The sequence below is a fragment of the Nicotiana tomentosiformis genome, chromosome 12 (genome assembly GCF_000390325.3).
Source record: "Nicotiana tomentosiformis chromosome 12, ASM39032v3, whole genome shotgun sequence".
Lineage (NCBI taxonomy): Eukaryota > Viridiplantae > Streptophyta > Magnoliopsida > Solanales > Solanaceae > Nicotiana > Nicotiana tomentosiformis.
The window spans coordinates 136491430-136509280 of NC_090823.1; the positions used below are offsets into that span (position 1 = coordinate 136491430).

Sequence of the window (17851 nt, forward strand, 5' to 3'; positions counted from 1 at the left end):
TGCATGTTGACATTTTTACAGATCACAAGAGTCACCAGTACATCTTCAAGCAAAGAGAATTGAATCGATGTTAGAGAAAGTGGCTCGAAATTCTTAAAGATTATGATGTTAATATCCTCTACCATCCTGGGAAAGCAAATGTTGTAGTCGATGGTCTCAGTTGGCATTCTATGGGAAGCCTAGATCATGTTGAGGCAGACAAGCGAACTATGACGAAGGAAGTCCACCGCTTAGCAAGTCTAGGAGTTCGATTTTTGGACTCCGAAGATGGTGGCGTTGTTATTCAGAACAGGATTGAATCCTCCTTAGTAGCCGAAGTTAAGGAAAAGCAGCTCAATGATCCCTACTTATTGCAGCTGAAGGAGGGAATTCACAAACACAAGACTATGGATTTTGAACAAGGGGGAGATGATGGTACTTTGAGGTATAGAGGTAGACTGTGCGTTCCAGACACAGATGGGCTCAAAGAGCGGATTATGTCAGAAGCCCACAATTCCAGGTATTTTATTCACCAGGTTCCACAAAGATGTATCATGATCTTAAGGATATTTATTGGTGGAACGATATGAAAAAGAACATAGCAAATTTTGTGGCTAAGTGTCCAAATTGTCAGCAGGTGAAAGTCGAACACCAGAGGCCTGGTGGTTTATCTCAGAGTATAGAAATTCCCATTTGGAAATAGGAGATGATAAGCATGAATTTCATAACAAGTCTACCTTACTCGTTTCGGAAGCATGATTCGATTTGGGTGATTGTAGACCGACTTACCAAGTCAGCTCACTTCTTGCCAGTGAAGACTACAGATTCAGCAGAGGATTATGCCAAGTTGTATATCCAGGAAATTGTTCGATTACATGGGACTCCTTTGTCCATCATCTCAGATCGTGGTGCTCAGTTCACAACCAACTTTTGGAAATCCTTTCAGAAAGGATTGGGCATGTGTTATTGATTTTAAAGGTAATTGGGATGATCATCTACCCCTCATTGAGTTTACTTATAATAATAGCTATCATTCTCGTATCAAGATGGCATTGTACGAAGCTCTGTATGGGCAAAGGTGTAGATCACCAATTGGTTGGTTCAAAGTTAGCGAAGTGGAGTTGTTAGGACCCAATTTGGTCTATCGGGCTTTGGATAAAGTCAACTTGATACAAGAGCATTTGAAGATGGCTCAGAGTCGCAAAAAGTACTATTTGGACGTGCGGCATAGAGACTTAGAGTTCCAAGTTGATGATTAGGTGTTTCTAAAAGTTTCGCCTGTGAAAGGCGTTATGAGATTTGGGAAGAAAGGGAAGCTTAGTCCTCGCTATATTGGGCCATATAGAATCCTGCAAAGGATCGGGTAGGTGGCTTATGAGTTAGAATTACCACAAGAATTAGCTGTTGTACACCTAGTGTTTCATGTGTCAATGTTGAAGAAATTCATGGGAGACCCGTCACTTGTGGTTCCTACGGAGATTATAGGGGTTAAAGATAGCCTGACTTACGAAGAAATTCCAATGGCTATTCTTGATCGTCAAATCCGCAAGCTCGGAACTATGGAAATTGCTTCAGTGAAAGTTCTTTGGAGGAATTAAAAGATTGAACAAGCTACATAGGAAGCCGGAGAGGACATGAAGTCCAGATATCCCCATCTCTTTGAAGAGCAAACAGAAAATGTGGAAGGTAATTAACCTTTTCATTTAGACCTTATAGTATAATCTCCATGTCTTTTAGTATTTAGTTAGCTCAGTATTCACTAATCACATATTTTTTTAGTTTAGTATACATGTGTTCATGACAATTCAGTATTCGCATGTTTCCATCATACCCGTTTAAGGTCCAGAGTTAGTCGTAGTTACAACCAGGACAATCATTCAAGGACGAATGATCCCAAGGGGGAGATAATGTAGCACCCCGTAAATTCGGCTTAGGTATGAATGTATTAAATGAGTAGTAATGCTATATTTTGGATATGTGAAGTTCTATCGATATGATTATGGGTGAAAATAATTATTTTAGAATCAAGAAGGAGAGTGAGGTGTATAAGATTCGATAAAATCTACTAAGTTTACGAAAGGTCTATCTTGCAGCATGATTTAGTGAAAATGTGTAAGGAACTGGGGCAATAGAAAAGCACGAACATTGTAGGCCTTTAAAATATCTTTCCAACGATATATTGTGGGTCCAGAACGGATCTATGTGAAAAACGTTATGTGCATTTTACAGAGCAGTGCGCAATGTGCGCGCCCAGATAGTCACGTGCGCGGCCGCGCACTTATGGCAGTGCTACTTCCCTTTTGCGCATTTAGGTGCACGGTCAGGCCTTCAGGTGCACGGGGGAGCACCTGGGGGTCATTTGTAAATCCCAACTTTGTCCCCCACACCCCAAAACATAAAAACTTACTCTAGAAAGGGAAGCTCTCAAGAACCTAACCTCCCCCAAGGTCCCTTTACCATCCCAGGTAAGTTGTAATGGTGATTCTAAGTTAATTTCAATTTCCAAACACCTTATTAACATGGGTAAACCCTCCATATCATTAGATATTTGATTGGGACATTATTGTTGAGAGAAGAAACCCTAGAACTCGAAATCTAGAGGATTGAATTTCAAAAAGGTAATGTCTCCAGCCTCTAATTGATTATAGCATTGGATTAATGATTATAGACTCTAGTTCATGAGATATGAGTTGATGGGTTTGATAGAAAAATATGAATGGTTATAGGCTTGGGTTGTTGATTGTTGATTATTGGTTAAGGGTGTTGTTTACCTTATGGGTGATGAAGAATGATGTTGATTATAACCATTTGAAATTTTAGAATTTATCTAGGAGCAAGAGAATGGATTATTGGGTGTTGAAACACCATTAATAAGGACTATGAAGCTTTATTCTCACCAAGTCTTTGATAAAATGCCTAAGTGACCAAAACATGAGTATCATTTCTAATATGAAATCCCTTTGACTTGTATTGATATAGATTATAGTTGAAAGGGTTGACAAACATTGTATTACGCTCAGGAGCAGGAAGTTAAGGTATGTGAGGCTAACTCTCTAGGTTTGGGAATGTTTATGATTTTTCCTGCGTCTCATTCTTATGACTATTACAAATTTCCTCGGAAAGTAATTATGTCGCAGTTCCATGAATAGCTGTAGAACCTCTATTCTCTAGATGATGTGGTTTCATAAGTCATTCAATATCAGTTATGACAGATCATTTTATTATGAATACGCATTCCAGTTGAGTCCTATTCAGCATTTCAGTATGATATAACCCAATATGGTTCAATATTCTAGTATCATGTATTGCAGTATGATTCTAAGTTCCTTATTTTAAATCCTGAATGTCGAACACCTGTATTTGGGCCTGAGGCCGTAGTTTATGCTTTATGCATCTTTGGACCTGAGGCCGTAGTTTTGTATACGTATACTTGGGCCTGAGGCCGTAGCGTGTGCATATATATATATATATATATATATATATATATATATATATATATATATATATATATATATTGGGCCTAAGGCCATAGTTTATCAGATAAACAGGTTGTTCATCATTCAGAAGAGGAAGTCTTCATATCCTTACTTCCTTGTTCAGTTATCAGTTTATCAGTTAGCAGTTCAGTTTTAGTTTCAGTATTTACAGTTCTTTCCTTTAGTTGTTTTACATACAGGTGCAATTCAAATGTACTAATGTCTCCTTTTTCCCAGGGCCTGCATCTCGCGATACAGGTGACGATTTACAGGTTGACGATTCTGCTTGCTAGGACATCTCGTATTAGCTATTGGTGAGCCCTAGTCTTTCGGGGCATTATCCTTTGTTTTCAGTCTTTATAGTATTTCAGTTAATAAGGTATAGCGGGGACGTTGTTCCGGTAAACAGTTAGCATTTCAGTATTATTTAGAGGCTTCGTAGACTAGAGTCCAGTCAGTCAGATATTAGCATGCAATTATGTGTTAGCCTTGTTGGCTACTCGTTTATACTTGCAGACTTTTTAGTACTTTCCGCATTTATGATATTTCAGTCAGACTTTTTAGTAGATCGGCATGTTGTATTTATATTCAGCTTACAGTTATACCACATGTTGATCCAACCATCTAGTTGGTTGGCTCGGTCACATGTAGTTAGGCACCGAGTGTCGTGTTTGTGACAACAGAGGCCAAAGACTTTACCTTACCTTCACAAATCATGTGCCTCACACAAATAAAATTCACGAACAAATAGGAACTCTTGATAAACAGAATTAATTCGCTCTCAGAAATGAAATTCTTGCACCACGGACAACGTACTATATGCTTGCCCATAGTGCAATACTCTACTAATTTAGCGCATTCTGTTAAGGATCAAGTAAGACTTTAATTATTTGTAATGTAGGCTGCGGGACGGGTATGATATATTTGGATATAGTGACACACCTCCCTGAGCACTTTAATACATACAATTTCATAATTTAAACCCCACACTTATTTTGAACCAAACCCCAAACCTTCACAACATTAAGCTCCCCATATCTTTAAGCACAAACAAGATGAAAATTACAACTAGCAAGGGATCAATTTTTCTCTTTTCTACCACATACATACTCTTTTTTTTTTTCTTATTTTCAAAGTTTTGACTGATTTGTTTTTCCAATTCCTTACATGTGGCTCTCATAATTTTTCAAACAATGCAGCTTTATCCTTTTTCAATAGTTCCACTCGAAAACCTGACCATGCCTCCACTTAGCTTTTACAAGCTCATATAAATTCAAGTGCTCACGAGAGGTAAAATGTTCAAGCAATCTAGACAAAGCAGTTAAGTAAAGTGACAATCAACCAATTTAAGGCACTTATCTATGAGTCAAGAACTGAGCCTAGGCATCACAACTAAGGCACTCACTACTCTCAAGGCACAACAACGTCAAGAAAAGTCATCTCCATTTAATACATATCACAAGACTTCACTATTTCTTACAACAGAAATTAACTAACTACACCTGGTTCAAACATAATCCTTGAAAAAGAACCGCGACACAAAAAAAACTAAGGTGGAATTGTTATACTACCTAAGCAAACAAAACAAACTAAACGGCTAAAAATATTTTTTCGACTTTAATCCCTCAAGAAGACAGCCGAGGAAATCCATCGTCGGGAACGGGAAAAGTCAATTTTTTTTCAATCAAAATAAACGAAAACAAACACTCATACACATATTTTCATCCCCACACCCACACTTTAAATTGTGTCAAGTCCCCATGACACACAAATAAAAAGCAAGAGGTAAAGAAAACTTCCCTGATTCATCTAATCGAGGTCTGAATCTAAGTCGGGATCTTCCTTGCACGCTCGACCCAGTGCACACATCCATGCTGAGAGCTTCTTTTCAGCCTTCTTTGGGTACACAGAACACTTATTCATTTGACTCTCTCCAAGTTGATCCTTTACCTCCCCCCTCCCCCCCAGTCTCCTTCCATCTTGAAGATCAGCCTTTCTTCCCCCACCCTTAGCATGAGCTGCATTTCCTGAATATCTAGAATTGCTCTGCCCGTAGCCGAGAAGGATTTTCCTAAAATCAACGGGACCTCCCTATTCTCATCCATGTTCATCACAATGAAATCCACAGAGAACACAAACTTGTCCACCCGAACTAGCACATCTTCCACTATTCCTTCAAGTATGATTGTGGTCTGATCTGCCAGCTGCAATGACACAGGTATCGACCTGATCCAATCTCTCCCTCCAATTTCCTGAAAATAGACAAATGCATAAGATTAATGAAGCACCTGAATCACACAAAAGTTTCTTAAATTTAGTACTTCCTAAAGAGCAAGATATAGTAAAACCCCCTAGATCTCCATATTTTTTAGGGAGCTTGTTTTGCAGAATGGCACTACAATGCTCTGTGAGCTTGACTACCGATGTCTCTTCCACTTTTCGCTTCTTGGAAAATATTTCCTTCAAAAATTTAGCATAAGTTGTCATCTGTGAAAGCACCTCTGTGAAAAGTATATTCACATGCACCTGCTTGAGCACTTCTAGAAAGTGCCCGAATTGTTTGTCCAGCTTTTATCTTCTTTTCTTATGGGGAAGGGTAGAGCAGGCATATATTTTCTCTCTGTAGTCTCCTCATTCATTCTTTGTCTCTCTTTCTTCTTCTTCCTTGTTGGAACTTCAGACTTTTTCTTCTCCTTCAAATCATCCTCTTACTCTTCCCTCACTTCATTCTGAACTTGATTTCTCGTCAACTCATTCTTTTTTGCTACCAACGTATCTTGCAATACTTTGGCATTCCTCAACGACGCTGCATTTATCATTTTCTTTGGATTCCTTTCGGTATCTGCATGGATGGTTCCTGGAGACCTCTCAGATAACAGACTAGAAATCTACCCCACTTGCCTCTCTAAGTTTAGAATAGTTGCACCATTAGTTTCAAATCTCTCATCTATTTTAATTATGAAGGCATTCATTAGATCTTTCATGATAGATTGGTTAGAATGTGGTGGCTGGTATTGCTGCCTCTACTGATTCTGAAATCCTGGAGCTCCTTGTCCCTGGGGTCTCGGATTATTCTGTTGCCATGAGTTCAGGCTACCACTTAGTGAACTCCAAGAAAAGACTAGGTACCTATGTCCCATAGAGTTAAAATCATTACAACTCTGGTAGTTGCCTCTCTCAAAGCTTCCCACAGCATTTACCACTTCATCTATAGTTGAGGCCTGACACTCATGCGTTGAATGACCCATTCCACATAAGTCACAAACTGGCGATGGTTGGCTCTGGACCTTGGCTAAGGTCAATTTTCTTATCTCTTTGGCCATGTCGTCTAGCTGAGCTTGCACTGATGTGTTAGAATCTACATGATGAACCTCAGCTGATTTTCTTCTATCATTACTCTCGGCAGGCCATTGGTTAGCATCTTCACAGAGCTCATCAAGGATTGCCACAATCTCCTCAGGAGTCTTCTTCATTAAAGGACCTCCAACTATAGTGTTCAGAGTTCGTCGTGAGGGAGGTGTCAGTCCATCCCAAAAATTATGGAGTTGCATCCACAATTCAATCCCATTGTGTTGACACTTCCGCACTATCTCCTTGAACATTTTCTAAGCCTCGAAAATTATTTAAGTGTTCGTCTGGCAGAAGTTGTGAATTTTCCTTTTAAATTTCATTATTTTTGCAGCTGAGAAGTATTTGTCAAGAAACGTTTTAGTCATATTTTCCCATGTCCTGATCGACCCCGTTAGTAAGCTACGAAGCTAGTGCTTCGCGTAATCCTTTATGAAAAGGGGAATGCCCTTAAATATTGCATATTTTGACACTCCGTTATACTAGAAGGTGTTCATAATTTTCCTCAAAATCCATCAAGTGAGTGTTAGGATCTTCATTCACCTTCCCTCTGAAGACATAGTTGTTCTGGATAGTTTGAAACAAGCCGTGCTTCAACTCGAATTTATTTACTGCTACTGGTGGAGGTCTGACACTAGACAGTCCCTAATTGTAGACTAGTCTGGCATAATCACCCAATGCTCTACCAGGCCTGGGTACCACATTCTCGAACTGGTCTTTAACCAAGGGTCGATTTAGATTCAATCTTTGATCGCCATCATCTTCGACGGTCTCATCAGCAGCTTTACGGGTTGCCTCAGCTACTATTTATACAACTTCTTCTCTATGTTGTGCTATCTCTTTTGCAGCTAAATCTACTCCGTCGTCACCGTGTTTAGCTATGTGTTCTGGGTTGAAGGTTGCCCTACGAATATTCCGGTGAATTCTGTCTCTTTCATCAACTGTCGCAGACTCTTTTCCACATCTGGATTGTATGGAATCAATTCCTTTGAAGAAGATCGAGTCATACAACATAGAAGTCAATCAGTTGCATGCAAAAGGAAGAGGAAACACGTGAAGAATAAAATAAAATAAGTTCCTGAATTAGCACCAAAACTAGTTTGAACACTATTGATTGCCAATCCCCGAAAACTGCGCCAAAATTTGACGAGCGCAAAATATAACACGAAATTAATACTCGCTAGCCAAAGATAATATAGTTTAATTATCATCTCCACATGGATTGGATTTAAACAATGCTCAAGTAATTTCTAGCTTAACGCTATTCAGGATTATCAAAACTTGATTTGTAATGTGTCACGACCCAAAATCCACTAAAGGTCGTGATGGCGCCTAACACCGCCGTCAGCCAAGCCAACGGTGAATGATTAACTTAATTACTCATTTTAGTATTTTTGAAATCATAATTTTCATCAATTAAATAGTAAGAAATAGGATTTACAAGGTAAATGGTAATGTTTTCACGATTACAATAAAGAACAAACCTTAAGCACCCCCAAAACCCGGTGTCACAAGTGCATGAGCATCAACTGGGAAATATAATACAATACAACCTCTGTCTGGAATACAAATTAGACAGGAGAATATAAATAACTCTGATGGAGACTCTGCAGGCTGCATATCATAACATAAAATACAGCTCACGGTAAGTCCCCGCAATAGCCGCGCCTTTGCGCCCGAAGACCACCCGACATATATGTACCTGCACAAAATATGCAGCAAGTATAGCATGAGTACGTAAATCAATACGTACCCAGTAAGTATCTAGCCTAACCCCAGAGAAGTAGTGACGAGGGGTCGACATCGACATTTACTAGTGGTCCAATAAGACAGATACAGTAAGAAATAAAATAGATATGGGGCAGAGTAAACAAACAAAATAAACAAGTGTAAATGCGTAGTACAATCCTCTTCTCTATAATAAACTCAAGCTCTCAATTGGAAATTTTCTCCTCAACCGGGCGCATATATATATATATATATATATATATATATATATATATATATATATATATATATATATAATGGATCTTACCAGATAGGTCGTCATAATCCAAATCAGGAAGACTCATAGATACACTGACTTCTTATTAAATATTACCCACGATTCCATGAGAGTATTTTATAGAAATATTGAGGCGTACGACCCGATCCCATCGTAATCTGTGCACTGTCGAGGGTCAAACGGCACGAACCATAGATGCATCTATTATACTGCCGAGGCGAACGACCCGCTCCCATGAGAGTGTGGTACATAATCCTGCCAAGGCGAAAGGGCCCGATTGTCACGACCAAATTTAGGATCATAACCGGCGCTTAGGAGCAAGTGCCCCCAAGTAAGCCTCATCAGTATTTTATAAAAAATCGGATAGATTTTTTCCTTTTATAGGACAATCCAAAAGTTAATTTTCCTATCTCATAAACAATAATAATCAATCAATATTCACCTAAATCAGTCACAATCTTCATCAACTAACGAAAAATAAGTTTCACCAATATGACCAACCTTACCAACATAATAATACTATACCCATCTCAAAAATATGGAAAGAAGTGCAATACTAATAGCCAGTCCAATATAACAAGTGAATACTTATGACACTAATAAAAGTGACTATGGAGCGACTATAATAGTTCAAAAGAGAAGACGATAGCAATAAATAAACTCTTCGCCTACACGAATAAGTGTGAGGCTCGCCAGGAACTAACAATTCGTGCACTCTAATTAACGAAATCTTCACTCATGTCAACTGTTGTTTTTCTGTAAAAAAATAAAAAGCGGGGAGTGAGTCGCTAGCTCAGTGAGTAATAACACTTAACCACAACCGTTTTTATTAGGGACAAGTGAGAAAACATACTTGTATAGTAATCAGAAAATATCATGAAATAAATGCCCTTTTAAAAAATGGTAACAACAATCAGTCATGTCTGTTTCCATGTAAGCAGGATTCGATTAACAATTCTGTAATAAACTCTGTAAATATTGTCATATCAAATCTTTTGTTTGGGAGGTTTCCAAGAAAGGGTCATGTAATCTGTATCACCGTGTGAACCCCTTCGTAAAAGGAGTAAAGTATAATTGTAGGTCCCTACTCGAGGAAAAACTGTAATTGTATGCTAGTTCTACCTTCCCACTAGTGAGGGCTATAACTGTAATCTGTATATACAAGGTACACCAGGTATAACGAACCCGCCATTAGCTACGAGATCCTTCAAAGTCTCCTTCCATTTATACTTTTTTTTGTAAGCAATAAATATTCATACGAAAGTATTTTCAAAATAGTATAGGGCATTTCAACTCTTATCAAATTATGTAATCCCATTTCAGTAACACTACTCATATCTCAAATGACAGTAAAATATGTCTAGTAACAGTGAGAACATTTTAAATAACTGTAAACACCTCAAGTAAACTGTTCAGTACCATATCAAGTAAAGGACTTGTCCCACATGCAATTTCAAACATTCGGTGACAAATACTATTTTTCAAAATTATGTATACACCATGTAGGTTATGAAAACACAAGTTACGGTAAGATTACTACTCACAGTACTCATGTCGAAATATCAAACTCGTCACCTCAAGCAATCTGTATGGCTTCCTTCAATCAATCTATAATCACATTATATCAATTTCATGTTAATTTCCTTACTTAGGCTAATTTATAACTAATTTAAAATACCTAACATTCAGAATTTCATATTTCATTCTCAATTCATCAAATTATGTTTACTATGCTATGGGTAACTCGAACCAATCCATAATCTTCTAATTAAAGAACATTCACATTATTCATTCATTCGGTTCATGGAAAGTTCCATGGGTTCTTTTTTTTTTTTAATTAGTAATCTCATCTCAATTCATCAAAATTCAATGCCTAATTTCCCCATGAGATACAGAAACAAGTTCAAGTCTTGAGTCTAAAAATATTACCTTGAGTACTTCATTCTCTTCTTCCCATTCTTGTTCTTTTCCAATATTTTCTTCTATGTGTTGGCTCTGTTTTCTGTCGATTCAAGTGACCAAGTCTCTGTATTTCTCCTTTTAAAAGAATCTAATTACTGAAGATTCCACCTTGAGTCTAATTTCTTTTATTGCTGCCTAACATTGTTGCAGGCAAAGGATTTTTTTTTTTGCCTTTTCCTCTCTTTATATTTTTGTTTGCTCCTAAATGTTGCTATAGCTTCTGTTTTGGCAGAAGCTCCAATGCTGCATTTTCCCTTTCCCCGAGGCCCCTTTGATTTGCTTAAATTGATGCTCCTTTCTACTTTAGGGCTACGGCCCATTTTGTCCTTCTTTTTTTTTGGTTATTGACCATTATGTCCTCACTTAAAATATGAGATATTACAATCTTCCCACTTATAAAATTCGGTCCCCGAATTTAAATCAAGTACATACCTATAGATCTAAATAAGTGAGGATACTTTACTCGTATACCATCCTTCACTTCTCAATTAGCTTATTCAACAATATGATTTCTCCATATCACTTTCACGAATAAAATTTCTTTTGATCGTAACTTTCTTACTCACCCATCGGCAATAGCCACCGGCTCCTCCTTGTAAGACAACCTCTCGTCAAGTAGTTTAGTGCTTCAAGTACCTGAGAGGAGTCTAATATACACTTTTTTGGCATCGAGACACAAGATCTAGGTGAATAAAAGATAACTCACGAGGAAGTGCCAAACGGTATGCCACAGCTCTTACTCGGTCAAGTATCTCATACACCCATATAGATCTTGGGTTCAACTTACCTAGTTTTTTCCCAAATTGCATCCGTCTTTCACTAGAGAGACTCGTAGAAAAACTCGATTTTCAACTGTAAAATTCTAAGTCTATTTTTCTCTTATCTACAAAAGACATTCATCTACTTTGTGACGTGAACAATCTTCGTCTGAATCAAATGGACTTATCAACTACTTCTTATACCAAGTCTAGTCTTAATACTTTTTTTTTCTCTTCTAAGTATAGTCCTAATAACTTAGTGTCATCGAGTTAAAATCCACCGATAAGAGAATGACATCGCCCAACATACAAGGCTTTATATAGATCCAACTGGATGCTTAACTACAAGATATTATTATAAATAAACTCAGTTAGAACAATGTAGATAAGCATCTCAACTATCTCAAAAATAAAGAGTACATATTCTCCAAGATTTGTATAGTACGTTCAAATTACCCATCTGACAGCAGTAGATGAGAGGCATTACAAAGATCTACTCGGGTACTCAATAATCGTTTGGAAAGATTTTTAAAAGCGTACAGTAAATTGTGATTCTCTATAAGAAATGGTGGACAATAGAACACTATGGAGTCAGATAATTTTCTATTCATGTATATATGTGCAAATTAAACCTCATTGCAAGAAGTGTGCCTACTATATAAGTCAATTTATAATTTTCCAGATATAATCATAACCTATAATTGTTTGAGGTATTTCTGTCATAAAATTCACTATATTTCTATTTCATCTACACTTTGGAACTCGGGTTGTTGTAGTGGTCCTGCAAGTCGCAAATGCTTGCCTTGACATGCTAGCAAGTCAAATAGTGAGAAACAAGTAAGAAAAATCTTTCCTCTTTCTTTTCTCCCAAATATAATTTTCTTCTAGTTATGCTAAATCTTATTGGACACTAAATGTACAGTGTATCTAGAGTTGTGAGCTCCTCAAGAATAATTTCTCTTAACCCATTTATATTTGGTACACATAACCAGCTACTTAGTCGAAGAATACCATCACTATCAATAGTCATATTCTTATTTTTACTAGCTAGGATCTTATCTCGATATTTATATAATCGCTCATCTTCATATTGAGTGGCCTTTACGTGATGTACTAGTGAAGACCTGAATTTATCACAAGCCAACAATGTCTCTTACTTATTCATACTAAATTTGATACATGCGCCATATTTTTAGCCATAGGTCTTTTTGACAAAATAATATGTGCCAAATTGCTCATAGATTTTCTGCTCAATGTATCCGCAACAATATTGACCTTTCCATGATGATACTAAATGGAACAATCATAGTTATTGAGTAGTTTCATCTACCAAGACTATCAAGGATTTAGATGCCTGTGCTGAAAAATGTATTTTAAGCTCTTGAGGTCAGTATAAATCTCACAAGTTTCGCAGTATAAGTAATTCCCTCAAAGCCAAAACCACTACAACCAACTCCAAATCATGAGTAAGATAGTTTAGCTCGTGCTTCTTGAACTACCCAAAGCATAAGCTATGACACGACCATATGCGTGAGAAGCGAGAACACATCCTAATCCACCCTCGAAGCATCACCGAATATTATGAGTCCTCCCAAACCTGATGGTAAGGTTACTACTAGTGTAGTTGTGAAACATGTCTTGAGTTTCTAAAGGCTATGCTCACATTCCTCTGTCCAACGAAACCTTTTTTTGGTAATAATTAGGTCAGTGGCACTGCTATTTTGGATTATGTACAAAATGCATGTAGTACCCTACTAAGCCAAGTAGTTGTATATCTCTGTATGAATAGTTGATCTTTGTCATTGTTGAATTGTTTCTATCTTCTTAGAATTTACCATAATCAAATCCTTAGTTACAATATGCATGGAGAATGACACTGAGTCTAGCAAAAATTCACGCTTCGAGAACTTGGCAAAAGGCTAATTTTTCGATAGTATCTATAACACTTTTTTTATCAAGTGATCCTCGTATTCTTCCTAGCTACGAGAATATACCAAAATTATCATAAATAAAGACCATGGTACTTTTTCCCAGAAATAACGTAACACCATATTCATTATATCTATGAATGCGGCTAGAGAATTGGCCAGTCCGAAAGGCATCACAAGTAACTTATAATATTTGTACTGAGTTCTAAAGGCTTACATCAAAATATATTCCTTTCTTATTATAAGTTGATGATGACCAGACTAAAGATCAATCTTTTAAAAGTGAGCGTCTCCTTGTAACTAATCAAACAAGTTATCTATACGAGACAATGTGTACATATTATGTATCGTTACCTTCTTCAATATTCTGTAGTCAATATATATTTTTAGGGACCTATTTTTTCCTTTTTCTTTCAAACAATATTGGTGCACCCGTTGGTGAAACACCTGGTATGATAAAACCATTATTAACTAAGTCTTGCAATTGTTCCTTTAACTCTCTCAACTCTGTTGGTGCCTATGATATAGTTTGCATGTCATGTGTCAAATCAAAGTCGAAGTCTATTTCTCTTACTAGAGGTAGTCCTAGTAATCCTCATGAAAACTCTCTTACTACTGGTAACCTTTCCAAGCTAAGTGTCTCTTCTCTTATATTGACCATAGTTATGAGACCCCTACCACCTTGGTTCAATAATTATTAAACGTTGATAAATTATATAACTTAGCCCTTTACTAGTAAATGATCCTTTTTAGTACAAAACTGATTTCTTTGGGTATCTCAATCAATCTACTTTTACCTGAAAATCAAAGTTAGTGTGACAATAAGATAGATAATCCATACCCATCGGCACATCAAAGCATACCATATCAAGTATAATTTGTAGCTAGGATATTCCTTCTATAAACTCAAACGTAACAAGCTTTTATACATATGTTTAACTAGTGTATATTTTTCACAAAAGTGGTAACCCGAAAAGGTTCGCTCAATATTTTAAAATATTTTTGATTTTTTTAAAATCTTTGACCCATATTAAAATCCATATTGAAAGATTTCATAATCCTGGTCCTCTTACGTGAATTCTTGGTTGCACGCCTATCATGTCCAGGTTTTCAATTCTAGTAAGTGCAACTGCCACAGAATAGATCAAAGTTTTTGTATGTGTAGTTACTACCTTGTTTAAACGGTTAACCAATATTTCGGCATGCCTCTAAACTACTTATCTATACAGTTGAGAAAGTTAGATGTCATATATCGGTACATCCATAGTCTAAATCAATTATTTTTAAACTACCTAGCAAATTCACGCTTTCGGCCGTTAGGAAGGAAGCGACTCATAAATAGTTTAGTGAACTCGTTCTCAAGTCAGTTACGTTCACCTATAGGTATTATGCCATCTAATTACTAGCCATGTTCCCTAATTTGTAAGGTTCTAGCCTCACGGACCGTTCACTGGAACATCCTAGAGTTCATCATGCCTTAAGTATTTTATGAAGAACATATGAGTCCTCCAAACTAACAAAAACGGAAGTTTAAAGTTTTTTATTTTTATTTTATTGGAACTATATTAAGGATGCTCCCCTAATTTAAACAATTTTCTAGATGCATGAGGCCTCTAGAGCCCCATTTTTCTTATTCTTCTCGTTTCTATCAATTATATATATCAAACTCTTAATTTTTTTCCTCTGCATAGAGGTAAGTACCTCAATGATAATAATCTCCCAGCTTTATTAGTGGACTAGTATTTACTTCAGGAGTGGATTCTATTACACGTATTGTGGCAGTATGACAGTATTGTGGTGGCACAGACCTTCCTTGGCCCTTTCTGCAGGCTTTGTCTCTTCCCCGTAGCTAGAAGAAACGACTATTAAAGGCAGCATTTCATGTCCCTGAACCTTTAGCCATTACTGATATCAAATGATCTAGCTCGAGCAATATGGTAACAAGTTAAACGGTGTTAGATTCATCTATTTGACCCTAGTCATCATACACGTACGGAGGAACAAGAAAGAAATACCATACATATATTATAACGCCCTCGCAGAATCACGATTATGGGAATGGCTGGCTACATAACCATAATTGAGATTCTACTATTAACGTGTGCTCCATTAATTACAGAAATAACCTAGAGCTCTGATACCAACTTTGTCACGATCCAATTTAGGATCAGGATCGGCGCTTAGGAGCAAGTGCCCCCAAGTAAGCCTCATCAGTAATTTACAGAAAATCGGACAGAATTTTCCCTCTTTTAGGACAATCCAAAAGTTAATTTTCCTGTCTCATAAACAAATAACAACCAATCAATATTCACCTAAATCAGTCACAATCTTCATCAACTAACCAAAAACACGTTTCACCAACATGACCAACCTTACCAACATAATAATACTATACCTATCTAAAAAATACGGAAAGAAGTGCAATACTAATAAGTAGTCCAATATAACGAGTGAATACTTATGACACTAATAAAAGTGACTGGAGCGACTATAATAGTTCAAAAGAGAAGACGATAGCAATAAATAAACTCTTCGCCCACACGAACAAGTGCGAGACTTGCCAGGAACTATCAATTCGTGCACTCTAATTAGCAAAATCTTCACTCATGTCAACCATTGTCTCTGCAAAAAATAAAAAGCGGGGAGTGAGTCGCTAGCTCAGTGAGTAATAACACTTAACCACAACCGTTTTTATTAGGGACAAGTCAGAAAATATGCTTGTATAGTAATCAGAAAATATCATGAAATAAATGTCCTTTTTAAAAACGGCAACAACAATCAGTCATGTCTGTTTCTATGTAAGCAGGATTCAATTAACAATTCAGTAATTAACTCTATAAATATTGTCATATCAAATCTTATGTTTGGGAGGTTTCCAAGAAAGGATCATGTAATCTGTATCACTGTGTGAACCCTTTCGTAAAAGAAGTAAAGTATAATTGTAGGTCCCTACTCAAGGGAAAACTGTAACTGTATGCTAGTTCTACCTTCCCACTAGTGAGGGCTATAACTATAATCTGTAATCTGTATATACAAGGTGCACCAGGTCTAACGAACTCGTCGTTAGCTACGGAATCCTTCAAAGTCTCCTCCCATTTATACTTTTCTTTGTAAGCAATAAATATTCATATGAAAGCATTTTCAAAATAGTACAGAGCATTTCAATTATTATCAAATCATGTAATCCTATTTCGGTAACAGTAATCATATCTCAAATAATAGTAAAATATGTCTAGTAACAGTGAGAACATTTCAAATAACTGTAAACACCTCAAGTAAACTGTTCAGTACCATATCAAGTAAAGAATTTGTCCCACATGCAATTTCAAACATTTGGTGACAAATACTATTTTTCAAAATCATGTATAAACTATTCAGGTTATGAAAACACAAGTTGTGGTAAGATTGCTACTCACAGTACTCATGTCAAAATATTAAACTCGTCACCTCAAACAATCTGTTTGGCTTCCTTCAATCAATCTATAATCACATTATATCGATTTCGTGTTAATTTCTTTTCTTAGGCTAATTAATAACTAATTTAAAATACCCAACCCTTAGAATTTTATATTTCATTCTCAATTCATCAAATTATATTTACCCATGCTATGGGTAACTCGAACCAATCCATAATCTTTTGATTAAAGAATATTCACATTATTCATTCATTCGGTTCATGGAAAGTTCCATGGGTTCTCTTTTTTTTTTAATTAGTAATCTCATCTCAATTCATCAAAATTAATGCCTAATTTCCCCATGAGACACAGAAACAAGTTCAAGTCTCGAGTCTAAAAAGATTACCTTGAGTTCTTCATTCTCTTCTTTACATTCTTGTTCTTTTCCAATATTTTCTTCTATGCCTTGGCTCTGTTCTTTGTCGATTCAAGTGACCAGGTCTCTGTATTTCTCCTTTTAAAAGAATCTAATTGCTGAAGATTCCACCTTGAGTCTAATTTCTTTTATTGCTGCCTAACATTGTTGCAGGCAAAGGATTTGTTTTTTTGCCTTTTCCTCTCTTTATCTTTTTGTTTGCTCCAAAATTTTGCTATAGCTTCTGTTTTGGCAGAAGCTCTAATGTTGCGTTTTCCCTTTACCCAAGGCCCTTTTGATTTCCTTAAATTGATGCTCCTTTCTACTTTAGGGCTATGGCCCATTTTGCTCTTCCTTTATTTTTGTTATTGACCATTATGTCCTCACTTAAATTATGAGATATAAAGGGCCCGATCCCATTAAAATAAGAAGTTTAAACGGGTCCTTGACCCCACTCACGAATAAACATGTGAGTTATAATTTGAAGGAATGCATTTCGATGAAAAAGCATAGTGCGGAAGAAATCCGTAAGAGGAAACACAATTATTCTGCGGCAAATCATAAAACTCATCAAATATCTACAAT

General features: G+C 36.6%; 1 protein-coding gene and 2 long non-coding RNA genes across 3 annotated transcripts; 1 reads left to right on the plus strand and 2 right to left on the minus strand.

Annotated features, from left to right (window-relative positions):
• The first annotated feature begins 209 nt into the window (after positions 1-209).
• Positions 210-1238, plus strand: LOC138903453 (uncharacterized). The gene is made up of 2 exons (XM_070191425.1): positions 210-499; positions 839-1238. Exons 1-2 carry the CDS (start codon positions 210-212, stop codon positions 1236-1238), a joined length of 690 nt encoding a protein of 229 aa, XP_070047526.1.
• Positions 1239-8855: 7617 nt separating this feature from the next.
• On the minus strand, positions 8856-10963 carry LOC117276615 (uncharacterized). The gene is made up of 3 exons (XR_004506881.2): positions 10738-10963; positions 10353-10416; positions 8856-9063 (listed from the first exon to the last, which is right to left on the minus strand). It is a non-coding gene; the product is annotated as an uncharacterized lncRNA (long non-coding RNA).
• A 4731-nt stretch (positions 10964-15694) lies between these two features.
• On the minus strand, positions 15695-17544 carry LOC117276614 (uncharacterized). Its single transcript, XR_004506880.2, has 2 exons — positions 17258-17544; positions 15695-16078 (listed from the first exon to the last, which is right to left on the minus strand). It is a non-coding gene; the product is annotated as an uncharacterized lncRNA (long non-coding RNA).
• Between the last annotated feature and the right edge of the window lie 307 nt (positions 17545-17851).